Below are 26,316 nucleotides of genomic sequence, written 5' to 3' on the forward strand. Positions count from 1 at the left end.
GGTCGGTGGGTAACTGCGGTGATAGAGGACGGGAACACACGAGCGCCTTTGAGCACCACAAACGGTGACCACAGTCGTTCTGTAACGCTTCCTCTTGCACACGCTCTCACTAGCAGCCTTTTTGCCCCTGACTTCTCCCCTCCTACTCCAAGCCCTCCTGCTAGAGCTGCCAGCAGAAACACTCCCTCTGGTTTATTGCCAACCTGTCATGTGCCCAGCACTGTACTAAAAGCACTGCGTTGAATCCTTTCCACAAACCTATGAGGTAGGTACCCTCACTGCCCTGATTTTAAAGATGGAGAAACTGAGGCTCAGAGAGGTTTGACATGAGCTGGGTGACTTGCCTGGGGCTTCCCCGATGGCTCAGCCGTAAAGAATTCGCCTGCAATGCAGGAGATGCAGGAGACACAGGTTCGATCCCTGGGTCAGGAAGATCCCCTGGAGAAGGTCATGGCAACCCACTGCAGTATTCTTGCCTGGGAAATCCCATGGACAGAGGAGCATGGTGGGCTACAGTCTATAGCGTCGCACAGAGTCAGACACGACTGAAGTGACTTAGCATGCACACATGTACGGGTGACTTGTCCAAGGTCAAGCCTCTGGCTAGTGACTGGGATTTTAAACCAGGCAGGGGACTTCCCTGGCTGTCCAGTGGTTAAGGCTGGCGCTTCCATTGCAGGGGGCGTGGGTTCCATTCCTGGTTTGGGAAACAAGATCCCGCATGCCTCACTGCTTGGCCAAAAATAATAATAAATAAAAATAAAACCAGGCAGACTGCCTCTCCAACTTGTGTTCTTAACCATGTGTGTGTGTGTGTGCTCAGTCGTGTCTGATTCTCTGCGACCCCATGGACTGTAGCCCGCCAGGCTCCTCTGTCCATGGAACTTCCCAGGCAAGAATACTGGAGTGGGTTGTCAATTCCTTCTCCAGGGGATCTTCCCACCCAAGGGTCGAATCTACATCTCTTACATCTCCTTCCTTGGCAGGCAGGTTCTTTACCACTAGTACCACTTTGGAAGCCCTTCTTATGTACTTATGGGATTAAGAATGCCTTTGTCATCAGAGTTAGAGGCTCTGCCGTGAGAAAATTCATGGTCAGAAGTGGAGTCAGTTCCATTTATTGGAGTAGTCTTAACCATGTAGCACTCCAATAAATGGAAATGACTCCACTTCTGACCATGAGTTTTCTCATGGCAGAGCCTTTAATTCTTATGGTTATTAATCCCATAAGAAAGATGAGAAAAGTGGCCGCAGAGGGATTAGACAACTTGCGAAGGTCGGAGTGATGAGAGAATAGTCAGGGAGTCAAGTCTGTAGGCTCCAAGCCTCCTCCGTGCTGCCTTCCCATCTTGGCTGGTGTGTTGATAACTGGCTGAGTGACTTCTCTGATGGTCTGGTGGGTAAGACTCCATGCTCCCAGTGCAGGGAACACGGGTTCCATCCCTGGTCTGGCAACTAGATCCCACATGCCGCAACCATGAGTTTGCATGCTGCAACTAAGAGCTGGCACAGCCAAATAAATAACATAATAAATAAAAAGAAAAAAGATAATCGGCTGATGGGACAGACCTCTAGACTGCATCTTGCCCTTTGACCCATCCCCGTTTTTTCCCCCACTACAGGCCGGGCAGGAGGCCAGTCCACGGGCAGACAGCAGTGGCTGATGCAAGAAGAGGATGAAAACCACAACCGCTGAAATGTAAGCTGGGCGGGGCAGGCATGCTTGTCTCCTTCCCTGCTGGTACAGGGTCTGGCACATAGTAGTGGTTCAATGAAAATTGTCAATATTTTAAAAGATGAAGGCAAACTTTACATACTGTGAAATGCTGAAATGCTTAGGCCATAAGTATACAGTCTGGTGACTTCTGACAAATGTAAACACCGTGTAATATTTCCATCACTGAGTTCCCTCCCACCTGCCTCTTCCAGACAATCCCCACCTCCCAGAGGCAACGGTGATCCTGACCTCTATCTTCATGGATCAGGTTTGCCTGCTCTTGAATTTCATATAAATGGAATTATTCCATGTATACCTTTTTTTTTCTTTGGTCCTGGCATCTTTTGCTCAGATGCTTGATATCTGTGTGTTGGATAAGGGAACAAAAGGGCAGAGCAATAGCAGTTGTAATCAGGTGAGGGATGTCACGGGGCGAACAGGTGATGGGAAACACAGAGGCAGATATTGCCGAGAGCCAGCCTCGGATCGCTGCCCTGGAATGAAGACTAACAAGATGCGAGCTGGGTAGAGGAACCAGGCAGAGGATGAGTGGGGCTCAGACACCAGCTCTGGGATGGAGGAAGATTTCGAGCCCCAGGCAGCAGGATTTCAAGCTCCTTCTGGTCCCCTAAGCCCCAAACCAACTCTCTCCCTTCTACTCCTTTGGGAGAACTTCTGGGAAGAGCTGACACCTCAGAGACCAGAAAGCTGAGGAAAACCCAGCCAGGTAGCTGGGACAAGAAAGGGCACCTCCCCATCCCACCCCACCTCCTATTGCCACCCCCCCACCCCCGCCAGCAGTTTAGTTTCCCCAAGGGAACATTTGCTGTGGAGGAGGGAGCCCAGCCAGCCCCCTTCACCACATGCTCAGGGCTGGCACGGCAGCACACCAGGCAGCCCTCTTGGGCTCTGCCAGCACGGGCAGGACCCCTGAGCCCCTGCCACCCCAGCCCCGGCCTTGGCAGTTTCCTGGGCTCAAGGGTACAGGGGACCAGCCCTCTTCTTTCTTTCTTTCTTGCTCTCAGTAGACGCTGTACCTTCGCCTCCCACCAGGCCCTTCTCAGTGGGAAAGGTAAAATGCACTGCCGTTCTGGGCCCACGCAGGCTGGCAGCGGGGCAATCGTGCTGATGAATCACGCCGGCGCTGCGGGCGCCCAATCCTTGTCGAGGCGTCACTAATGAATTAGCTTCAGCCCCAGCACGGGGCCTCTCAGCCTTTCCCCACTCCCTGGAAAGGCAGGAAACTGAAACCTGGGAGCCAGGAGGGGCTCTGACAGCTCCAGGAATTCATCCGGACCCCGGCCAGCCCCTCTACCCACACGTGCTGGAAAAAATGTCCAAAGGCCAAGCCCCTCAGGCCCCCTGAAACAGCCTCTCCATTCCTAGTCAGGAGCTAGAACTGTCCTGCCCACCTCCAAATCTGTTTTTTTTTTTTTTTTCTTTTTTAAGAAATGTTTGAAATACAGAAAACACACAGAGCTCTCTGCGATAAACACCCCTGTGCTCAGAATCCAGCGCCAACAGCTGCTCACATTGTGTCACGCTTGCTTTATATCTAGTTTCCTTTAAATAAAAGGAAGAAAACAGCACATGTCATGTAGAAGTCTCCTTTGTCGCCCCTCCTGTGCCCCCACGAGCACCCCAACCGCCTGCCTCACTGGCCCAGCCACAACCCCTCTGGTTCCCACCCCCACCATCCCCTGTTCCAACCCCCCACCTCCCCCTCACCTCCCACCCCCCATCTTTGGAGCCAGGACTTCTGTGGCTGCTGGGACTTGAATAAGATCAAGGAATGTTGGCATATCTGTTCTTAGAAAGCAAGGCTTTGAGCCTATTGGAGCCAACCATGAAATGCCAGCCCTGGGAGGGTGCTTGGTACATTGGAAGATCACAGGTTCTGTTAAGAAGCCAGGGACCCTCACCCCAGAAAAGTGCATGGAGGCAGGAACTAAATGACACCTACAATTCCCATGATTCCTTATCTCCCAAGGGTCTAGTCCAACTTCCTCATTTGGCCAAAAAGGAAGGGACAAGGTCCTTTGTACCATGGCCCACTCTCTTTACCTGTACCAGCCAGAACTTGAGTCCTCACCATCATTCAAGTATTCATTCAACAACCATGAAGCTCCTGCTCATATGCCCAGACACGGGATGGCTATGCATATGAACCTCAGAGACAAAAAAAACCAAAACCCTGCCTTTGTGAAACTTGCATTCCTTTGAGTGGAGATAATCAACAAACTGCATTTGAATGTGTCAGGCAATGGCCAAGTTATAGAGGAGCTAAAATAGAGGACTGAAGACCCCACTTAAAACAGAGTGGCCAGGGACTTCCCTGGTGGCCCAATGGTTAAGAATTCACTTTCCAATGCAGGGGATGTGGGCTTGATCCCTGGTCAGGAAATTAAAATTTCATATATGTCAGGTCAACTAATCCCAGACGCAGATACCAGAGAGAAGCCCGGACTCCCCAAAGAAGAGCCTGCGAACCTGCAATGAAAGACTCCGCAGGTTGCAGCCAAGACCCAATACAGCCATACATAAACACATAAATAAATATCAAAGTGAAAAACACAAATAAAAAGTAAAAACAGAGTGGCCAAGGAGGCCTCGCCGGCAGGAATGCATTTGAGCAAAGACAGGAAGGAGGAAGCAGACACAGATGTCTGAGGAAAATAGGTTCCAGGCAGAGGGGATGACAATGCCAAGACCCCAGGGCAGGAGTGTGCCTGGGCATTCTGGAGCCACAGAATGCCCACGGAGCAAGGGTGGGTGGGGCTCAGCAACAGATGAGGACAGAGAGGAAGGGACAGGGCAGACCACGGAGGGCTCGTGGCCTCCTGTGAAGTCTTTTTCCTTTTTTCTTCAACTTCCCCCCTCTGTGAAGCCTTTGGCTTTGGCCCTGGGTGAGAGATCCCTGGGGACTTTGAGCAGAGGAGTGACATGATTTGACACACATTTTAACAGGATCCCTTTGGCTGCAGGTACAAGAAAGACGCATGCCTGTGCGGGGTTGGGGGAGGAGGCCGGGGAGGAGTTTGTGCTGCTCCCACCCCATCCGGGTTCTGGGCCACAAAAATGATGATGGTTACCATTTACTGAGTACCTCCGGGTTTTCTGATTTGCCTTTCTCCACACCTTGGCCAGGCAGGTACTAAATCCCGCTGCCCTACAGATGAGGAAAACAGATTCAGAGGAGTTATGTAGCTTGATCAAGGTCACAGCTGGTCAGGGGCAAAGGCAGGATTCCAACCCAATCCATCTTATTGCGAGCCAGGCCTCCTCCCATTATATCTTGTTGCCCCTCTTGGCTGTGGGAAATCAGAAGAACCACCCAGGATGCCCAAGTGCTTTTTCCCACCCTGCCGACAACAGAAAAACTTCCAGCACTGTCCTACTTGGAGATCTTGATTCCAGGCCCTGGGGTTCAGTGTTTGCCCAACTGGGGGTGTCCTAGAGCCCACAGTGCTACTCTCAGTTCAGTTCAGTTGCTCAGTCGTGTCTGACTCTTTGTGACCCCATGAACTGCAGCATGCCAGGCTTCCCTGTCCATCACCAACTCCCAGAGCCTTCTCAAACTCATGTCCATCGAGTCGGTGATGCCATCCAAACATCTCATCCTCTGTCGTCCCCTTCTCTTCCTAGCGTGAGTCTAGGAACCCCAGAACAAGTTGGAGAGGGCCAAGCAAAGAGGTCTGTAGGGCTGTGATCTGGGCTCAGGGTGTGCCTTTTAGCAAATTCCAGGTAGTCTCTGGCCCCTCACTGGCCCAGAACCTTTCTCTAGATAAACAGACTCACAAGGTTAGCCCAGCCTCAGCCTCTGAGCATCTGCTCCCCAGGCTCCCTGGAAACTGGAGCCTAGACATACCCTGGAGGATCATTTTCCCCTGAAACCAGAGCTCTGAGAGTGACCTGCCTGGTCTGTTGAAAGCTGAGAGTGTCATTTTCCATTCAGTAGCCACCCCTACCTCCACAAACCCTCTTCATTTCTCCCAAGGACACAGGAGCTGGAGAAACATGGCCAAGAGAGTGAGGCTGACTCAATGGCCAGGGCCTTGCCTCCACACTGTGGATGCAAACCCGACCAAAGTAATGGTTCTAGTAGGTTCCACATTCCAAAATGACTTCTGAGCACTTCCTTCCAAAATGGGCCACAGTGGTCACAGCTCAGCCCATGTGTTAATACCTTCCTAGACCTGTGGCCAGTGTAGGTCCAATCTTCTGCTCCAGGACTATAAACTCAGGTCCCAACCATGACCACCAGGGTCTAGCCTATCTTGGTCCCCCTCCCTGTGGTGGGGGCTGTTGAGGGTCACCAACTTCTGTTTTTCCCCACTTCTTCCTGAGTTCTCAGGCTGATGGGGTGCGGCCCTGGGATGAGCCCTGAGCCAGTGGATGTCGGCAGAAGTGACACATGCCACCTCCCTACACAGTCCTCCTCTCTTATTTTCTGCAGTGTCAATGGTGGAAAGGAATTGGATCCCTGAGTCATCCCTTGGAGGTGCATTCTCTAACTCATGTTAGACTATGAAATAAATGAGGAATATATTTTTAATATGTTTAGCCATTTAGACATACAGGCTGTTTGTTACAGAATTCACCTGGTCTAACACACTTCCTGTCAGTTTCTCAAATGCACCAGCTTCTTTCTACCCCAGGAGCTTTGCACATGCTGGTCCATCTTCTTCCCATTTTCTTTGCCTCACTGCTTACCCTTAAAATTTCAGAAACCTCCCACTCTCAAAGAATCTTCCCAGATCCTTCAGAACACAGGAGTCAAGCCCCGATGTTACAGATTCTTCAGTTCCCACATTTCTCCTTCAAAGTACTTATTCCAATTATAATTAAATAAATAAATAACTGTGAATTAGTTGAAGTCTGTTTTTTCCTTGGTGGCTAAGAAGTTAAAGAATCTGCCTCAATACAGGAGACCTGGGTTCAATCCCTGGGTTGGGAATATCCCCTAGAGAAGGGAATGGCAGCCCACTCTGGTATTCTTGCCTGGAGAATTCCATGGACAGAGGAGCCTGGCAGGCTGCAGTCCAGGGAGTTGCAAAGAGTCGAAAGCAACTAAATGACTAACACTTTCACTTTCCTCTGTACTAAAGATATAAGATCCATGAAGGTGGAGACCTTGTTCATGGATGTTCCATGGTGCTCAGCCCTGTGCATGCCTGCTGCATTGTACCTACTGAACTAACATGTGTTGAATGAATGGATGGGAAGTGTCCCTCCCACAGGATCCCTGGGGCCATCTGTCCTGACTTGAACTACTCACCCTCTCAGAACCTCAGTTCTCACATCTGGAGGAAGTCCCAAACCTTGGTGGAATTGCGAGTGGGGAAGAAGGGGGAAGAGGGCAGCTAGGGATAGCTAGGTTATTTGCACCAGGCGTAAAATTTAAGGGGGCACCAAAAAACTCAGTAGTCAAGAGAAATAATATTTTCATGCAATAAAAGCAGGGTCGTAGCCAGTGCTGTGATCCATAATGGATCATGTGGCAAAAGGAAAAGTCAGTAGTACAAATCCTGTGTTTAAATTTTGCTACTGTGTTCCTCAAGAGGTTTTTTGCATTAATTTTGATTTTTTGAATTACTGCATTAAACTAATATTTATCTGCATTCCTTGTTTGGCGGCACTTCTTCAAATCTTCTGCCCAAAGAAGTTCCTCACTAGCCTCACCCTAGTACCAGATCTAGAATCCAATCCTCCTCTCCTCGAAGGATCATGTGTCAGTGAGATAACGCAGGAGCTGGGTACTAGCTTGAGATAGCAACTGATGCGCCTCTGGAGGCAATTTCCTTATATCCCTTCACTTCCATTCAGATGCTAAATTGGCTTCTCAAATTCCGCTCTTCAGAGGAAACTCAGAACAAAGAGTCAAATCCTTGGCTTTAAGTTGCAAAAGAGGCTTTGAAACACAGAGCAGGTTCTAAGAGAGAAATATTTTTTGTTAAGTCAGAAAGCTAGGCTTTGAACTTGGAGAGCCGGTAACTGATGCTGTAAGCCCTGGGGCGAGGAAGCGCGTGTCATCACAGAAGTCAAGATCGCACCCAACAGGAGATGAAGTTTCAACAGGCAGGCGGAAGAGAAGCAGGGCGGGGGCAGAGCCGCACTCCTAAACACGGATGCTGGCCCGGGCTGAGCCTGAGGGTGCCGTGAAAAGATCCCAAGTGGGCCTTCCCTGTTGGCTCAGTGGTAAAGAACCTGCCTGCCAATACAGGGGATACTGGTTCGGTCCCCAGTCGAGGAAGATCCCGCATGCCACGGATAATCTAAGCCCATGCGCCACAACTACAGAGCCTGTGCTCTGGAGCCCACGCTGCACAATAAGAGAAAAGGTTACAGTGAGAAGCTCCTGCTTGCAGCAATAGAGAAAAACCCATGCGGCACTGAAGACTCAGCACAGCCAAAAACAAATAAATAAGTTATATTTACATATGAAGGTCCCAAGTGTGTTTGGGGAATACCAGGGCATAGGGACCAGTACTTCTCTTACCAGGTGTGTCCTGAGGATATAACAGCTCCTCCCGCCCCGCCTGTATGGAGAAGCCTCAGTAGAAATGGAAGTGATCTGGACCCTTCCCAGAATCCACGCTAGACCCCTATGTCCTGAGGGGGAGCATGCTGAAGTTTATGCACCCCCAAGGATGTCTTGGTGTGTCGGATGAACCTAGAGGTGCTGAGTGTGTGGTCCAGGTAAGGCAGCTGAAGGACTGGTTCCGTGACCCTGGCAACCAGAGGCCAGAGTGTCACTCTTGTTTCCAGGCAGATGCAGGCAGGACAGGTGTGGATGACCAAAGCCCACTTCACATCTCGGGGGAGTCAACCACAGACGAATGCCTCTCCCCTGGCAGCAAGCTCCAGGCAGGTATGCACCCTCCGGGGGAAGGAGATGAAAGAGAACAGGAGCTCAGATGGACAGTTTTGCCAACTACACGCTGGCACTTGCCATCTACCGGCTTCCCAGCTGGTTCAGTGGTAAAGAATTCACCTGCCAAGCAGGAGACTTGGGTTCGATCTCTGGTCAGGAAGATCCCCTGGAAAAGGAAATGGCAACTCACTCCAGTATTTTTGCCTGGGAAATTCCATAGACAGAAGAGCATGTTGGGCTACAGTCCATGGGGTTGCAAAGAGTCAGACGCGACTTAGCAACTAAATAGCAGCAGCAACAGCAGCATCTACCTCTACAAGGATTACATTATGAGCTGGTGCAGCTGCTGACCTTGAATACCCCCAAAAGGAGTTCAGGGTGATGATCACGAATTAGGCACTCTCTGCTCCTGCAAAAACTGGCAGAACTGGTCCTCAGACTGTTAAATATTTTCAAGAAAAAGGTTTTTTGGGTCCAATTCTTGCATATCCTCGTACCTAGAAAAGCACTAAAATCCTTCATGGTGATGTCTGCTCCTTGTGAATAGCAGTAACCTTCATGAGACTAGCAGCAACCTCTGTAAAAAAAAAAAAAAAAAAAGTGGGGGAGGCGGCTTCCCGGCGACCCAGATGGTAAAGAATCCACCTGCAACGTGGGAGACCTGGGTTAAATCCCTGGGTTGGAAAGATCTGCTGGAGAAGGGCATGGCAACCCACTCCAGTATTCTTGCCTGGAGAATTCCATGGACAGAGGAGCCTGGCGGGCTACAGTCCAAGAAAAATATGTGCTTAATTTCATGTACTGCGCCTTCATTAAAATCGCATGTACACTGACCTTCCTCTCTACCTTTTTGGAACAATTTCTCAGAGCTATCTGAGATGCTGCCTCTCAGACTATAGTCCTCATTTTGCCCCAAGTAAAACTTCACTCACAACTCTCACGTCGTGATTTTTTTTTTCAGTTGACAGTTTTAATTCAAAGGGGATCGAGTTGGTCTGGAAACAAAGAGATGGGTATCTAAGTTCAGTTACAGACAGACCGAGGTACGTTTCCAAGCTCCTGAGTATGTGCCTGTGAAATCTACATCTGCTGTGCAGAGGGGATGGCACCTACACGTGGGAACCATGTCCAAGGGGCTCCAGTTGCATCAGGAAACTTGTAGATTGGTAGATTGTCCTAAGAGCTTAGGACATGTCCCACAGAGAGTCCTTAAGGACCAGCAGCAGCCCTGCCAGGTATGTGAAGCTCCCAGCTCATGGGTGGCATACAGCAAATGCTTATTCCCTTCTTTTTTCTTAAGTCTTTCTTGAATTTGTTACAACATTGCTTCTGCTCTATGTTTCCGTTTTTTGGCTCCGAGACATGTGGGATTGAACTCACATCCCCAAAACTGGAAGGTGAAGTCTTAATCACTGGACCACCAGGAAAGTTGGCTTGTTCCCTTCTTGATGGTAACCGACATGTGAAGGACATTTGAATTCTTTGGGCCTCCCAGCAGTCTCCTGAGTGGGAGAACCCCAACTGCTTTACCAAACAGAACCCACACATCCTACGATGGAAGCTGAAAACTCTGGGAACTCCCAGCCTCCCTGGTAAGTTGGCTGCAGCCACCCAGCAGAAGTACCCGTTCCAGATTTTGAATCGGATATGAGAGATGCAGAGCAGAAGGGACTGTGTGGAGTCCCTTCTGAGGATGTGTGGGGGCGGCGGCAGCAGGAGGAACAGCGTCCAGGGCCCCACAGGGAGGGAGGCACGAGCTCTTGGTGGGCCCGGGTCCACGGGGCGATTTTGATCATGGTTCTTGACTGGGTCGCCTCTATATTCTCAGGTCCACCTGAAGATTTTGTGAGCTCCAAAAGCCTTTTAATGAATTTCTTTTAGCTTAAATAAGCTGACGTTGGTTTTTCTTTCTTTCTTTCTTTTATTAAAGAATATTTATTTATTAATTTGGATGCATTGGGTCTTAGTTGCAGCATGCGGGATCTTCATTGAGACAATAGTGGCTTGTGGGATCTTAATTCCCCGATCAGGGATCATACCTGAATCCACTGCATTGGAAGGTGGGATTTTAGCCACTAGACCACCAGGGAGGCCCCCAAAGTTGGTTTCTGATGCTTGCAAAGAGCTCTGAGTGCTACCCTGCATGGTCAGAGCCCTAAGGGAGTCACGTGATCACAGTGGAGGGCCCACTGTTCCAGATCCACAGGGCCTTCACTGTCATAACTAGGAGGCCCCACACTGCCAGATGCCTCCTCATCCTCATATATGCTCAGGAATAAGTCTGCCCAGGTTCTTCATTACCGGCCTCCCACACCTGGTGTCAGAGCCCACCAGGAGAAAGAGGATCTACAGCAAAGCTGTCCTGCCATAGGGACCACACCTTGCTGGGTCCAGAGCCTCCTAAAGTCCTTTCTGAGCCCAGCTTTTTCAGGATCTTGTCCAGTCTCTCTCTTGGAATGCCTGTCTTAGATGCCTGCCTGGCCTCTTTACCTGAGGACCTCTGAAGTGCACACACACACACACACACACACACACACATTCACATACCACTTCAACAAATGGTGAAAGTGAAAGTCGCTCAGTCGTATCTGACTCTTTGCAACCCCATGGACTATACAGTCCATAGAATTCTCCAGGCCAGAATACTGGAGTGGGTAGCCTTTCCCTTCTCCAGGGGATCTTCCCAACCCAGGATTAGAACCCAGGTCTCCCACATTGTAGGTAGATTCTACACCATCTGAGCCACCAGGGAAGCTTAAAGCCCCACGCTTTTCACCAGCTGCAATCCAAGACCCCCAGTGCAGTGATGTGATAGGAAAGGCCATGTATGCCTAGCAGAGACTAAGCCGTAAGCCTCTGGGAGCTGGCTGCACCCCTCTGGCTCAGGCTGAACTTGTTTTCACAAAGGTCTTTGCAGCAGTGAAGTTTTATGACTCAAAGAACTTTCTTGGCAAACCTGTCTGTAGCAGCATCTTGAGAAGCAAGGAGTGTCAGGATTCCTGGAGCTGGAGAACCCAGCAGGCCCTCCTCTGACCCCGAAGAGAGACCTTGGGGTGAAGGGGGTTCCTGAGTCTGATCCCTCCAAAAATATTTGCTGCTCAGGGAACATTTCCATGGGACTGGGGACCTCTCCAGACAGTCAGAGAGGAAGTTGGGGGTCGGATCCTGCCTTTCAGGTCCCCATCTCTCTGTGTGTAGCAGACCACTGTACCGCAGCCTCCCCATGCAGGGCTTCCCGCCACCCCCCAGGCCTCCAGTTCCCACCAACCAATGCCTTTTCCCAGCTGGCCAGCTGTCAAGCCCATGAGCTTGTGGATCTGTGGGTCGCCATGTGACCTAGGCCAGATGGTGCCCATCAACATCAGCTGCCACGGTGCTGTAATGGGCACCAGCCTCACACATGTCTGCCTGCCGATTGCACAGCACCCAGCACCTGTCTGCATCCTGCCGCCTAGGGCTCCACTCCCCCAGACCAATGCTGTCAGCGCAGCACCCACCTGCGTCCCCAGACTTCCTCCGGAGGGAGGCCCCTCTACATTCTTGCTCAAAAGATGAAGGCCCACAGAATATTCCCAGCTCCCAACAGGCTGTGGGGGCTTAACAAAGAATAATCATCCTCATTGTTGATGACACGTCAGAACAGTTTCTAAAATTTCAGTGGGGGGTGGGCAGGATTCAATATGGTAGCGGATTCAATGTGAAAGTCGTGTCTGACTCTTGGTGACCCTTCTGTGGACTGTACGTTGTATAGTCCATGGTATTCTCCAAGCCAGAATACTAGAGTGGGTAGCCTTTTCCTTCTCCAGGGGATCTTCCCAACCCAGGAGAGACTGGCCTGGTTACAGGTGAGCAAAGTCCCTTCCAGGCCTGGGGAAATTGGCCTGGGAGAATTGTCTTCAGAAACAGCGCCCCCTTGAGGGGCCTCCAGGTAAGGCTGTCCAGGTAGATCAGTGACCCAAACTCTCCCAGACAAGCGGAGGCCTGTTGGCAGAGAAGGGACCAGAGAAGGGGCCCGTCCAGAGCCAAGCAGAAGGGACAAAGTTCAGACCCTGTGACAATTTCAAATCCCCACTTCTACCTGGAACTCGGGTTTCCTCTGCTCCAGCATCAATGTAGCTATTCATCGCATGCTAAACTCTACACATGTCATCTCATTTAGCCCACAGGGTGAGCTCTGTTATATTAGCTGTAGCTCAAATGGTCAGCTGGAGGCAGGAGGCAGCCTCAGGGTGCAGGGAGCTGGAATTTGGACCCCCAGAGTCTGACTCCACAGCTCAGGCCTGGACAGCTACCCTCTGTGGACAGCCCTGGCCCAGGAAAGGACAGGGCACTGGGCTGATGCTAGCTGGAGGCAGGCGAGAAACTCGGGACTCAGAGGGGTGAGGGGCCAGGACCCTGAAAACACATTCACCTGACAGCCCAGAGGAGACCGACGAGGCAAAGGCCAGTGCCTTCCATGTGGTTTCAGTAACACAAATAGCCACAGGGCGAGAACACGTCCACCCCTCCTGCCCTGACAAGGCACAGAGGACTGCTTGGCACTGATCCCGCTGTGGTTCTGGAACCTGCCAGGGGTCAAGGTTGGAATGTGGGGTCCTCAGGCCACTGCCAGGGAGCATGGTTGGGGCAGGTCAGAGGCCGAGCCAGAGAAGAGAGCAACGGGGCTCACGCAGAGGGAGAAGAGGTGACCTGGGGGGCAAAGCACAGAGGTCCCAGGGGCCACAGCCAAGGCCTCTGGGCAAGGAGGCGGGGCCCACGCAGTCTTAGCCACTGGGTCGCCGAGATGCAGGAAGCCTGCGCTACTGACCTCCTGGTGTTGGGCAGGTGATGCTCAGAACCCACATCTGGTGCCCCCACCGGCAGGCAGAATTTGTTCATTCATTCATTCCATTATTTAATATTTACCAAGCATCTGCAAGGGTGCAGACACTGCCCCTGGCTTTCCATGTGAACAAGACAGACATGGTCTGTGCCCTTTTGGCTCCTCATAATGGAAGAGAGTGGCAGAGAAGGGCCCTGCACAGTGGCCAGCAAGGCCCCTTCCTCTGCCTTCCCCACGGGGATGCCCACCTCTCGGCCTCCCTTGCTCCTGCTCCCTGACCGAACATTGCGCTGACCCCTCCCTGGAGTCCTTGCCCACAGTCTTCCCTGGTTCAAGGCCCACAGCTGGCCACTCTGCCCATTACTTCAAAGTTCGTTCCCTTTGAGACTTGGGGAGGAGGGCAAAGGTCAGGAAGCCAGGTATGAGCTGGAGTCAACTCACTCTTCCACCAGGCGACTTCTACTCTGGGTTCTACTCCGCCCCTCTCCAGCAGGCCCCCACCCACAATCCTTAAGACGGGGGAACCTGGGCCAGTTGCTCTATCTCTCTGCTTCCCCATGGAAAGATGAGGAAGCCTGTGTCCTGCACCAGGCAGGGGCTCTAGGTCACCTAGGTTTGACCTTGGCCCCCTGCTGGACTCCTGTCCTGCCACCCCACCCTCTGGGTCACCCTATCCTCACACAACCCCTTGGGCTGGAGCCCAGGACTCAGACAGGGAGGCCAGGGTGGGCTGCCTGAGAGCCCGGGGGAGAAGGCAGGGGCTAAGGGGAGCTCAGGGGTGGAGTCTGGGCTCAGCCCGGGCTCAGGAAACATCGTGGGGGTGGCCCCAGGCTTGGAAACTGAGTTTAGGACAGTGAAGCAGGAGGTGGTGGAGAGACAGTGTCATCCAGCTCTGGTGTCCTGTCACCTTATCCCCTGTTGAGCTAGTAGAGGCAGGGCGAGGAGGAAACACGAGTTGTAACAGGACACTGCTGGGGAAGGACACGGAGAGGTGAAACTGGGTGAGGAGTGCGTGTGTGCTTCCATCTGCCTGGTGACTTACCCCTGATGTTGGGGACCATGGACCAGCAGGCCCCGCCCACAGTGTGTGGGGCTGTCACTGGGTCCTGAGTTCTGCGCGTTTGTAGTCGAGATACTCTATGTCCTGCACTCCCCTCCTCCTCCCATGCTGGAGCCAGCTGGAGCCACCCACTTCCCACATGGAGCCCCATTCAGGCCGTGGACAGCCCCCAGGCCTGCTGCTCAAAACTCCTGAGCACAGACAGGCCCTGGGGCCAGCAGAGCTGTTCCACGACTCCCACACCCACAGGGGTGGAGGTGGAGGGTGGGGGCCCAGCTCTTGGACCACTGTCTGCCCCTCTGCCTGCCAGGCTGAGCCGCAAGGTGTGGGGGACATCCAGGACATCCCCAGAGGGGTGGCTGCTGCCTTTCTGCCCTGTCCAACTTTGAGCATCTTGAAGACATCCCCTCCCCTCCGGGTCCAGGCTCCTTATTTATAAAACAAGGGGCTGGTGCAATCAGGACCACGGCGTATGGTCAGACAGCTGGGCACTGTGCAAAAGCACTGGTGGAGGTGATGGAAGGCGCTAAGAGGCAGCCCAGTTTCTGCCTTTCAGGTTGAGAGGTCTCAGGCTGCCACACCTGAAGGAAGGGAGTCTTTTCTTCCAGAAGCAGGTCTTGTATTCACGTGGGGCGACTGCCTAGAGGGAGGCTTGTTCTCATTCTCACGAAGGTACTGAGGCACCAGCCTTGCGACCAGCCCCCACCCCTCCCCCAGGGTCCAGTGTCCAGGGAGACATCCATTGCGGACCCTCCTGCGTCTGTCTCTAGAGAGAGATCTCTGGGACTCTTCCTGCCTGGCTTTCCTCCCTTCTTATTTATTTATATTTATTTATTTTGGCCATGCTGTGCAACTTGTGGGATGTGGGATCTTAGTTCCCCAACCAGGAATCGAACCCGTGTCCCCTGCAGGGGAATTGCAGAGTCTTTCACCACTGGATTGCCAGGGAAGTCCCCTCCCCTCTCCTTTAAACTCTCCAATGTGGGACCCAGCAGGGCCCCACCAGACTTGCTCGGATTCCCCTCCCCCCCACCCCCCCACCCCCGCCCCGCTTCCTCCCTCCCACACTGGACAGAGCACTCAGCACAGGCCTGAGGTGACCCATTCCCATTCGAGGAAACTGAGTGCTTTGCCTGGATCATGACAGCAAGTCCAGCCCCGCCTCCCTGACTCCATATTTGACTCCAGTTGTGCACCCCCTCCCCAGCCTCACCCCTCCTTTCCCAGCCCCCTCTGACACTGTAGACACACTGCTTGGCTTCACTGCTTTTATTTCGTTAGGAAAGTAGCCGGGGAGCCCCCGGGGGGATGTGGGAATAGAGACGGTAGCCGGCTCCTGTCCCTTGGGGTCGCAAACCTGTGTGAACAGAGATGAGGCCTGAGGGGCTCCGGGTGGTCCCTGCACTCCCCACCCCCACTCTCCTTAGATGCCCCTGACCTCCCACCCCCTATTCTGGGGCTGGGGTCCCTGGGCAGGGCTGGCCTGACCCAGGACTTAGTCTGGGGGGCTGCCCCACAGTGACCACCCCGGCATGGAGTGGGGGTCCCCAGCCCCTCACCCAGGCCTCAGGCTCAGTTGGGCGCAGTGAAGCGGCTCCCGTGACCGCTGGGAGGCGTGGTTCGGTAGTAGGGGTCCGCAGCGATCAGGGTTCTGCAGGGAAGAAGGGGTGCCGGTGAGGGAAGGGAGGTGGGCAGGGAGCCCGGGCCTTCTCCCCCTCTGCCCCCCCCTCTCCGCGGGGCCGGCGCTCAGCCCGGATGGCCAAACCGCAACCAGTCTTTGCCTGCCAACTCCGGGCCATTGTTGGTGTAAATGTGATTTCAGAGGAATTGAATTGAGCAAAAAGGAGTCAGAGTGACAAGGCAGAACCACAGTCATTCAGCTCTGTCCCCCGACACCCCACCCCACCCCAGTCAGCCAGGCGGGGAGCATGTCGGAGCCGGCTGAGCTCCCGGGACCAAGGAGAGGGCAGGGGAGCAGCCATGTAGAGGAGGGGTCGCTGGGGTGAGAAGGGCAGGAGAGGCAAGGATAAGCCAGGGAGGGGGAAGGGGCCTCTCAGACGGACAGATGGACGCAGGAGGCAGGCGAGGCCGGGGACAGGCCGCTGGACACAGCAAAGGACACTGCGGGGGCATGCTACCTGCCCACATGGGGGTGCAGGCGCCTCAGGCTCTCCGTGGGGGCGGGGGTGGCCTCCAGGCGGGTGACCGGATGGTTGAGGGCATAGCCTCCCGGCTTCTGGGGCTGCAGGCCACCTCGAGTCCAGCCCTCGCGGTCCAGGCCCTTGGGGATGTTCTCAAAGTATCTACGACATGGAAAGAAGGGCAGGTTGCCGTACACTGGCCTCCGTCCACCTGGGCCGCCTCTGTGCTCTGCTCCAGCGGGAATCTCGGCTCTAGAGGAGCTCACACTCAGGTGGGTCCTCCCGCCTCGGTGCCTTTGCCCACGCCTTCCCCTCCGCCAGGCTCTCCTGAAGGCCCTGGCCCCTCTCTCCCCTCTTACCCCGGAAGCCTGCCCTGGCTCCGCCCTGGGCTTCATGCCCCTCTGTGCCGCCCAGGATACTGAGACACACTTGCGAGTGGAAAGGACTTTTGAGAGATGCCTCCCTGTGACTTCTCTGGTGGTCCAGTGGCTAAGACTCCATGCTCCCAATGTAGGGGACCCAGGTTCGATTCCCCCATGCCGCAGCTAATCAGACCCGGAGCAGTCAAATAAATATCCCTTCTCAACCCAGGGATCAAACCCACATATCTTGCATCTCCTACAGTGGCAGGCAGATTCTTTACCACTATATAACAGAGATGCCTCCCTGAGACTTCCAGGGTGGTCCAGTGGCTAAGACTCCACGCTCCCAATGCAGGGGACCCGGGTTTGATCCTGCATGCTGCAATGAGTAAGACCCAGTGCAGTCAAATACATACATACACATATATACATATGTATATATAAAGGAGATGCCTCCCTGGCCTGTGAATATCTCGGGGGTGGGAGAGGATGGAGGCTGGGAACGCCATCTCATCCATTCCCCTCTAGGCATTCGACATTTCTTCCATTTTGCCAGTTTTCCCTGAGCTAGCCTGGGCTGGGTTCTGAAGGTGCCAAGATGAGTAATATGTGGGCTCAGCCCTTGAGTTTACAAAGAAGGGGTACAGAGAGATAAATGAAAAAAATCGGTGATCAGAACCCCAGGGGTTCTGGGCACAGGAGGAAGGAGCAGCGTGTGTGATGCTGGCGGGGGCTCAGGACGGGTGGGTGGAGAAGGAGAAGGTGGGTGGGCGGAAGGGTCTGTAGGAGCCTGGGGAGGGGCAGGGACACAGCTGTCCCCCAGTGTCCTGAGGGAGGCTCTGCCCCTCCTCCTTGCCCTCCGTGGGAACTGCAGCAGCCACACACATCATAATCTGCTATCAGACTCAGGCACTGCTTCTGCCCTCTGAGCCTCAGGGTTTCCATCCAAAAGAGGGGGCGTTTAGCTCCAAGGATCCAGGGTGGGTGGGGAGAGCTCCCTGGGAGATGGAGGAGCTGGGGGAGGGCAGTGTAGACGCAGATGACACATGCTGACACACAGATGACAGATGCCGTGAGGGCAGGATTTTCCTAAGAATTAATCTCCTTCCTCCCACTTGTGTGATGCCCTCCCCACCCAGTGCTGGCCTGGGCAGCCCCCACCACGGCTCTAAGGCCACTTCCTCCTGGAAGCCCTCCTTGATGCCCAGGACACTCATATCTTGCCCAGAGCTCACACAACACAGAGCTTACCTTCTGAGGGTACGTGGATCCCACCTGTCATGGACTGTATGTGTTGTCTTAGCATGTGGACCCTGTAGTAGCCCTTATTCCTTCCCTGCCCACCCATGGCCTGCACAGCATCTTTGGGAAGGCTGCCCTTGGGTTGTTGAAGCCCACTTTGCCTGTGCAAGGAGGTACCTGGGATTTAACATCACCCCTGGGGACAGCTGTTAACCAAGGGCTGGCAGAGGTGGGTATGAATACCCCAGCTCTCTTGCTTCTTGGTCGGAATCATTCTGAATTGTATGTTTTGCACTGGTTTCTAGAGTCTTCCCATGGGATAGCTGGTTTAATAACACACTACTGTTGGCCGCCAGCCCTTCCCCATCCTGCTTACTCCCTCCCTGATATCCTCAATAAAGGGCTCACACCCAACTCCTTGGCTCGGGATCTGCTTCTGGGGGAACCACATTCATCAAGTGTTGGGTTCTCCCTAATTATTGTAAACTCATTACTTGTCCAGCCTCAGTCTCCCTGTCTGTAAAGTGGGTACCAGCTTCGCAAACTCAAATATAAGTAGGGAAGGGGGCTCACCCTTGGTTGTAGGTGGTCAGGTAGTGATTATCCACGTCAGGGTCATAGGGGCTCTGGACGTAGCTGGGGTTGTTAAGGCTGAACCCTGAGGGCTCCTGCACCAGAAGGTTAGAGAGGGGACTTGTCAGGTCAGGAGGGGAGTGGGGATTTGGGGCTGGGGGCTGGTACCGCAGACCTCACCTTGTTGCCCACGGTCTCCCGGCCAAGCAGGGCAACATTTGTCTGTTGCATCCTCTGGGGAGACTGGAATTGCCAGTGGCTCATGCTGCTGGGTTCTGGGCAGGGAGGGGGCACCTGAAAGGGACAGAGCCACAGGCAGGGTGGCTGGGTGGCCAAGGCAAGGCAGCAGGATGGATGGAGGGCAGGCAGAGAGCCCCAACAGCCCCAGCCCCAGGACGGCGCCCCTCCTCCTTCAACACCCAAGTCACTGCTTTGAACAGGCCCCTCACTTTCCAGCCCCTAGGCCTTTGCCTCTCCACCCAGGGGTCCTTCCTTCACATCTCCAAAGATCCTGATTCTTCCCATCCTGCCTGGATCAAATGCCACCGGGTCCAAGAAACCTCCCTGTTCCCTCTCTTCTGAGTGCTCCCTGCTCTGAGGGAGCCCCCTGAGGCCACTCACTCTGGGATTCAGGGTCCTCTCGTTCACTTGGCTGAAGCCCGTCTCCCGCTCGGAGCCTCTGGCTAGCACCGGCAGGAACTCATCCCCCTAAGGCATCAAGGCAGCCCCTGGCACAGCTTCCGGCATGGCCCCCACCGCCCCACCAGAGGACCCCAGGCAGCAGCACAGACATCCCCCTCCCCGCTCCAATCCTGGCTCAGCTTACACGAGGGTGGGAAATGGGGAGAAAGTCCGACTTGGTGACACTCCGGCCAGGGAGGAGGACCTGGAAAGAGGCCATGGAGGAGCATCAGGCCAGCAGAGGCAGCAGCTCCTCTGTCCTGAGTACAGAGGACAGCTCAGCACCAATGGGTACCATTGGACTTTCAGAGGAAACGGGAGAGTCTGGAAGAAGGGAAGGAGGAGCGTGGTGCTGAATGGGAACCAGCAGGCCAGGGCTCCTGTCTAAACTCCAAGTGACCTTGGCTACACTGCTTTTCTTCTTTGAACCTCAGTCTTCCCATCTGTCAAATGGGGGAGTTGACCAAAGTGGTGATTTTTGCCCAAGTTTTTTCATCTTGTGTTTAGACAAAGGCATCTGCAGCATATACATATTTAAAACTAGAATTCCCCCAGCCTGGAGGGCTTCAATCATCTTGAGAGTCTAGTGGGTCCCAGCCTGACTTACTGGGTCCCCAGGAAGGGCCTGGGAGGGCGGCTGGAAGACGATGGGGTTCTTGTTGGACTCTTTGGTGAAGCCAGTCTCCTCCTTGGCACCAATTGAATTCTTCTGCAAGAGATCTGCAAAAGACAGCCCCCCTTGCTGGCCTGGGACCAGCTGGCCCCACCCATATGGCTGCCAGTGGCTCAGGGTCCCAGTAGGTGGGGAGGGAGCCAGCTTCAAGGATCTGGAGGCCTGAGCCACCAGGATCATGGGTACTGGTGGGGGCTCCAGAGTCCAGGGCAGAGAGCAGATGAGGAGAGCACAAGGAAGGGCAGGCTTCAAGCAGCCATCCTAGGCAAGTGAGTTGTCCTTTGGAGATCGACAGGCCTAAAGCACAGAGGTCAGGCAGGGGAGGATGGTCTCCCCAAGCTGCTTATATGTCCTTCTGGTCTTCTGCTGATGTCTTCTTAGTGCTGTGCCAGCTCTGGGATCCCCAGGGATTCCCTCCCCAAGGGTCGGGAGTAGGGATGTGTGGTGGGACGGTAGCTAGAGCTCCGACTCACATCTGCCTACCTGGCTGATGTGACAGCTCCTTGAGATACTTGGAATTATACTCGGAAGTCATAAAGCAGGGGCCCTGGAGCACAGAGAATGGAGCAATGGGGACACAAGGTAGACCAGGGCCTGCAGGCGGTGGGGGCGGTGCTGGCTCTTCATTCTCTGGGCTTTGAGTAGCCCCACGTGTTTCTCTGAGACAGGAGGGCCGGCAACACTTTCCCCCCGCTCCCTGCCCCCCCCCACAAATCTCTTTCATGCAGTGCCACAGCACCCAAACTTCCACCATGAGAGCACAGCTCCTCTGTGACAACTGAAACTAAGGCACATCCAGGCTTCTCTGCTGGTCCAGTGGTTAAGAATCTGGCTTGCAATGCAGGGGGACACCGGTTCGATCCCTGGTCTGGGAGGATCCCATATGACACAGAGCAACCGAGCGCCACAAGTACTGAGCCCACGCGCTGCAGCTACTAAAGCCTGCGTGCCTAGAGCCTGTGCTCCGCAGCGAGAGAAGCACCAGGGTGAGAAGCCTGTGTGCTGCCAGGAAGAGCAGCCCCCACTCACTGCGTGCAGCAAAGAAGACCCACCATGGCCCCCCAGAAAGACCTACTAAGTCACACCCCACAGTGGACTCCAGGCCTGGAGCCCCTGAGAGCCAGAGCAGGAGGGACCCAAAGAGAGGAGACAGGCTGAAGGGAGGAAATGGCTGCTCACAGGGCACAGGGCCCCTGGAGGGGGTCAGGAGAGATGGGAGCTCGGGGACTAAATCCAAAGATACACCTAAGGGTGCTCATGGGGACCACTTTGATGCTGTCTTGGAAATACCAAATATCAAATCCTTGGCTCGCCCCTGTCTTTGTGTGGGTCCTGAGCCCACACTGAGCCAGCTACATGGGTGAGCCAGCTCAGAGCCTGTCCTGGGGAGGGAGGAGGAGGTGGGTTCTGGCCCCTCTGCCCTGCCCAGGGCCCTCATTGGAGCCACGCACTCACATGTCGGGAGTTCTCCCATTCCAGCGAGCCCTTGTTCTGCTGCTGGTGGAGCAGGGGCACATCCTTGGGCTCCAGCCCCGTGATGGCCTGGGGCCCATAGTCCTGGGTGTCAAAATGGACCTTCCTGACCTGGGATGAGGGGGCAGTCAATTACCATCCTGTTGAGGGGATGGCAGTCACTTCCAGGCTCTGATTCTGCCCTTGACCCCTGCAGAGGACCTGCACAGCAGCCCGAGGGCCCTTCGACAATGAAACTGAGCCAGGATCCTCCTCTGCTCAGAGCCCTGCACTATCCCCATCATACCCCAGGTAGCATCCCACATCCTGACAGCAGCCCACGAAGACCCGGCTCCTCACTCTGCTCCAGTCTCCTTCCTTCCTGCCATCCCTCCTCCTGTCAGATGCTCCCACCTCAGGGCCTTTGCACTTGCTCTCTGGACTGCCTGCTCTTCCCTCACTTAGCTGCATCCAGAGGAACACTGACCTCCCTCAAGTTTTTGTCTAATGTCGCCATAGCAAGCTCTTTTCTGACCCTCCTGACTTGCAGGGGAAACTTTTACTTCTTCTTCACTCCTTGCCCCTTCCTTGTTACATTTTTTTCCTCCAGCACATATCACCTTCAAAAATAGAAGAGGTGGGACTTCCCTCATGGTCCAGGGGTTACAACTCCGTGCTCCCAATGCAGGGAGCATGGGTTCAATCCCTGGTTGGGGAACTAAGATCCACACAGCATGGCCAAAAAATTAATAAATAAAAATAGTAAAAGAGGTGTTTAGAACATATTGATTGCATGAATGAATGACAGCATCCATTCTGGTGGTGGTGATGAGAATAAGGAAGTATTAGTTGTTAAGTCATGTCCGACTCTTTGTGATCCCACGGACTTTATTGCCCACCAGGCTCCTCTGTCCATGGGATCCTCCAGGCAAGAATACTGGAGTGAGTTGTCATTCCCTTCTCCAGGGGATCTTCCTGACCCAGGGATTGAACCCAGGTCCCCTGCGTTAGCAAACAGATTCTTTACAGTCTGGGACCCCAGGGAAGGTTTCATAATAAGGAAGACGGTCATACGATTACAGAAGTGGAGAAGACGGGGATGCCTGTGCAAACAGTGACCGTGACGGCAGCACTGGGGATGGTTGATTGGCCATGGAGAGGTGGAAGGGATGCGGGATCGCGGGGACGGTGTTGGGGTTGAAGTGGGGAGCGAATAGGACTGGGGGGGATGGTGATGATGGTGATGGGAGTGGAGCTGGAAATGGAGGGGGGCGTGATGGGGCGTGGGGTGAGGACTAAAGTGATGCAGGTGAGCGGACCCCAGCCCACAGCGGCTCCGACATGCCCAGCCATCTCAGCCTGGACCAACTCTTGGCAGTGCAGCCCCACCTTCTGGAGGTATCCCCACCCGGTCCACCCTCCAGCCCTTCCTCCACCCCAGACTAGGGCTCCCCATCTTTCCTGGCCCTGTCCCAGCACTGACCTCCTTGATGGGGGTGACCGCACTGGCTTTCTCCCGAGAGTAGCCAGAGTTGGTCTGGTGCAAGTTCCAGGGCAGTGGGTATGTGCCATCGGGCACCTCCAGGGGGCGGTAACTCTGACTGGTCACCGTCTGGAAATTGTTGCAGACTTGTTCCCTGAGGGTGGGGCAGGAGCTGTTAACACCAGCGCCACCTGTCTTTGTCCCCTGCGGGGCGACCACCTCCCTCCAACCTCCCACAGCTGCCTCAGGAGTCTTCTTGCCTTTGGGTCCCAGGCTGAGGACCAGTCCCTGAGTCCCCCAGGACCTCAGACCCCAGGCGCGGAGGCTGGAGTTGGTCTGATGCGGTCTGATGGCCCTGAGGGCTAAGGCCTGGGAAGGCAGGGGGTGAGGAGGGGTTGGACAGACTGTACCCCATGGCCGGGTTATCCAGGGCATCGAGGTGCTGTTGGTAGGAGACCACAGGCCGGTAATTTGATTTGTAGCCTGTGCCTTTGTGACTGCCCACGCGGGGCTTGAAATCCTCCCGACCTGCCAGATGGGAAACAGGCAGACAGGACTGAGGGTCAGCAGGGTGGGAGAACAGACACCGGGGCTTCCCAGACAGGGCCAGCATACTTCACCCCCACCCTCCAAGGTCTAAAAGGCTGTCCCCATCCTGTCCCATGTCCTGGGGGTGGCTCCTACACAAAGGTGCCCTCACCGTAGGCTGTGCAGTAGCTGGTGGCGTAGAATTTCAGAGGGTCTGTGCAGCCCCCCGAACTCATCTTCACATAAGGGGAGACAACCCCCAGGGGGAGTTTTCCCATCATGGTGCTGTGGGGCAGGGCCCCCAGGGGGCCTAGGAAGGGAGCACACGGAGCCCTGTAGGTCTGGCAGCCCCAGAGCCTGCCCCAGGCCCAGGTTGTGGGGACCACGGAGGAGGTGATGGAAGCCTTCACAGCGGCCTTCCTCCTAGGTCTGTGCCTTTCCACCGACACCCCGAACTGAAGAAAGGACTAGTGATCGTCAACACGTAGCACCCTGCGTCTCATCTTGCTTTCCCCACACCTTATCATCAACCCCTCCCCCATTTTACAGCTGGGAAACTGAGGTTCCGAGTGATGAAGGCTTAGCTCACAATAGGTGGCAGAGCCAGGACTCAAGAGTCCCCAGTCCCATGTGAACCCCCACACGCCCTCTTCTGGGGACTGAATGGCCAGACTACTGCCCTCTTTGGGAATTCTTGGCCTCCCCAGCTCAGAAGCTCACTCTCAGCCCCAGGCTCCAAGTCTCTCCCCTGGACTCCTCCATCCTTGCCCACCTCCCACTGGAAGTTGGCTTGGCTCTCTCAAGCTCTCTCGGGGGCCAACCCTCACCTGCCCTCCGCAGGGGCTCTGAGGTCAGGCAAGAGGCTGCAGGAGGCAGGAGCTGCTCCAGAGAAGCCTGAGTCCTCAGGGAGGTGGCCAGGCCGGGAGAAACAGTGCGTTGCCTAGCAACGGGTGCCTGGCAACAGCGTCCCCTGGCTTCTCAAGCCCTTCTAAAGCCAGGGCCCACTGAGGGGCTGACCTGGCCAAGAGAGGAGGCCAAGAGCTGCCCAAGCAATGTCCTGCCTCCGAGGCTCCAGCCCCTATTGTGGTGTCCCTCACCAGAGCTGGGCAGAATTGCCGTCCGAGTGACACAACATAAAAGATAATCCTGAACAATCACTCGCATTTATTGAGTACCCACTTCTCACCAGACACTTTACATCTTTTATCTCCAGTCCTCTGAGTAGCTCTTCCAGGTAGCTATTATTATCCTTCTTTTCACACAGGGAAAATGAGGCTTAGGCAAGCAAAGTGACTTGACTGGCCAGAGATCTCACAATCAGAAAATAGCAGAGTTGAGTTTCAAACGTGGGTGAGTCCAGATCCCACTCTTAAGCCTCTGGGTAAATTAATGTTTACTATGATCTGCTAGAGCCAAATCTGTACCAAGCTCTTTTACACATATTACCTCGTATAATCCCCCAAACCACCCTCGAACTGGGTACTATTATTACAGAGCCAATAAACCACAGCAGTGAAGAGTGTGGTTCAAACCTGGTCTGTCGCCTTTGATGAGTTATTTATCCTCTTAACACCTCCATTTCCTCATCTTCACCGAGGGTGTCACTGGACCCGCTTCTAGGGCTGTTGGAAGATTTGATGAGAGTGTGGATTCAGTACCTAGCAGGTAGTTGAGACTCAGGTTTTAAAAGCTCTTCTCAGCTTTATTTTGCGATGGGAAAGAGGCAGAGGCACCTGAATTAAAAGGGCGTAAGTCAAGGACTTCCCTAGTGGTGCAGTGGATAAGAATCTGCCTGCCAACGCAGGGGACACAGGTTCGATCCTTGGTCCTGGAAGATCCCACATACCACGGAGCCACACTGCAACTACAGAAGCTTAGATGAGAGGCCACCACCACGAGAAGCCTGTGCACTGCAATCAAGAGTAGGCGCCGCTGGTTCCAACTGGAGAAAGCCTGGATGTAGCAACGAGACCCAGTACGGCCATACATAAATAACAAAAGATAATTCCCCAAAATTTCAAGTCCACGCTCCTTCTGTGAGGGCCCGTTTACCTCTTATTGACGTAAGGCTTGTGAATGTTTAACAGTTGGATCTCTGGGAAGGGGGACTAAGCAGTTGGGGTTGGGGAGAAGTGTCCTGATTTGTAGCATTTATCAATTTCTGTGGAGAAGGAAATGGCAACCTACTCTGGTATTCTTGCCTGGAAAAATCCCATGGACAGAGAAGCCTGGCAGGCTACAGTCCACAGGGTCACAAAGAGTCGGACAGGACTGAGTAGCTAACACTTTCATGATGTAAATACTCTCATCATGGGTCGCTCTCAAATTACCAATGCAATGTCCCTGAGAAGAGGACTGGGTGGATGGAGTCAGCAGCCCACCGCTATATACGGCATAGTACTTCCAGCAACCAGATGCAGTAGACGGAAGCAACCACAAGAACATGAACGACAGAAAGATGTAGGCATGCGATGAGAAGGTGATGACTTTGAAGTATTTATCTGCTTCATTTTTAATATAATTTAGTAGATTATGAGTTTATATCATTGAATTTTTAACAATGGCTGCATTCATCAGTCAGCTGGCACATTTCCTGTAGGTTTCTCCTTCGGCTCTCAGGAGCTGTATGAGCTGGTTCCAGGGCACCCCTGCTCTTAGGAGAAAGTGGGATGTGAAAGAAGCGAGGCCACGGGAAGGGCGGCTGCCCT

At 54.0% G+C, this 26,316-nt stretch overlaps 1 protein-coding gene across 2 annotated transcripts; it reads right to left on the reverse strand.

Annotated features, from left to right (window-relative positions):
- Nucleotides 1-15,727: 15,727 nt before the first annotated feature.
- SAXO4 (stabilizer of axonemal microtubules 4) lies at nucleotides 15,728-24,611 on the reverse strand. 2 transcript variants are annotated; one of them, XM_055414972.2, is made up of 14 exons: nucleotides 24,436-24,611; nucleotides 23,781-23,918; nucleotides 23,491-23,608; nucleotides 23,081-23,234; nucleotides 21,601-21,729; nucleotides 20,629-20,692; nucleotides 20,080-20,192; nucleotides 19,618-19,677; nucleotides 19,413-19,499; nucleotides 18,972-19,085; nucleotides 18,792-18,886; nucleotides 16,612-16,776; nucleotides 16,033-16,124; nucleotides 15,728-15,830 (listed from the first exon to the last, which is right to left on the reverse strand). In XM_055414972.2, exons 2-13 carry the CDS (start codon nucleotides 23,887-23,889, stop codon nucleotides 16,046-16,048), a joined length of 1,287 nt encoding a protein of 428 aa, XP_055270947.2. In that variant the 5' UTR covers nucleotides 23,890-23,918; nucleotides 24,436-24,611; the 3' UTR covers nucleotides 15,728-15,830; nucleotides 16,033-16,045. The 2 variants fall into 2 exon arrangements, with proteins under 2 accessions (XP_055270947.2, XP_088688327.1); XM_088832201.1 differs by lacking the exon at nucleotides 19,413-19,499.
- Between the last annotated feature and the right edge of the window lie 1,705 nt (nucleotides 24,612-26,316).

The sequence above is a fragment of the Moschus berezovskii genome, chromosome 25 (assembly GCF_049115385.1).
Source record: "Moschus berezovskii isolate FMDL1 chromosome 25, NW_MosBer_1.0, whole genome shotgun sequence".
NCBI lineage: Eukaryota > Metazoa > Chordata > Mammalia > Artiodactyla > Moschidae > Moschus > Moschus berezovskii.

Excerpts from the sequence above, each read along its gene's own strand:
- SAXO4 (XM_055414972.2), bottom strand. The coding sequence starts at position 23,889 with ATGATGGGAAAACTCCCCCTGGGGGTTGTCTCCCCTTATGTGAAGATG. Across the intron at positions 20,193-20,628 it reads GGAGCTGTCACATCAGCCAG|ATCTCTTGCAGAAGAATTCA; the intron begins GTAGGCAGATGT and ends TGTCTTTTGCAG. Across the intron at positions 19,678-20,079 it reads AGGCCCTTCCTGGGGACCCA|GTCCTCCTCCCTGGCCGGAG; the intron begins GTAAGTCAGGCT and ends GCCTCTTTCCAG.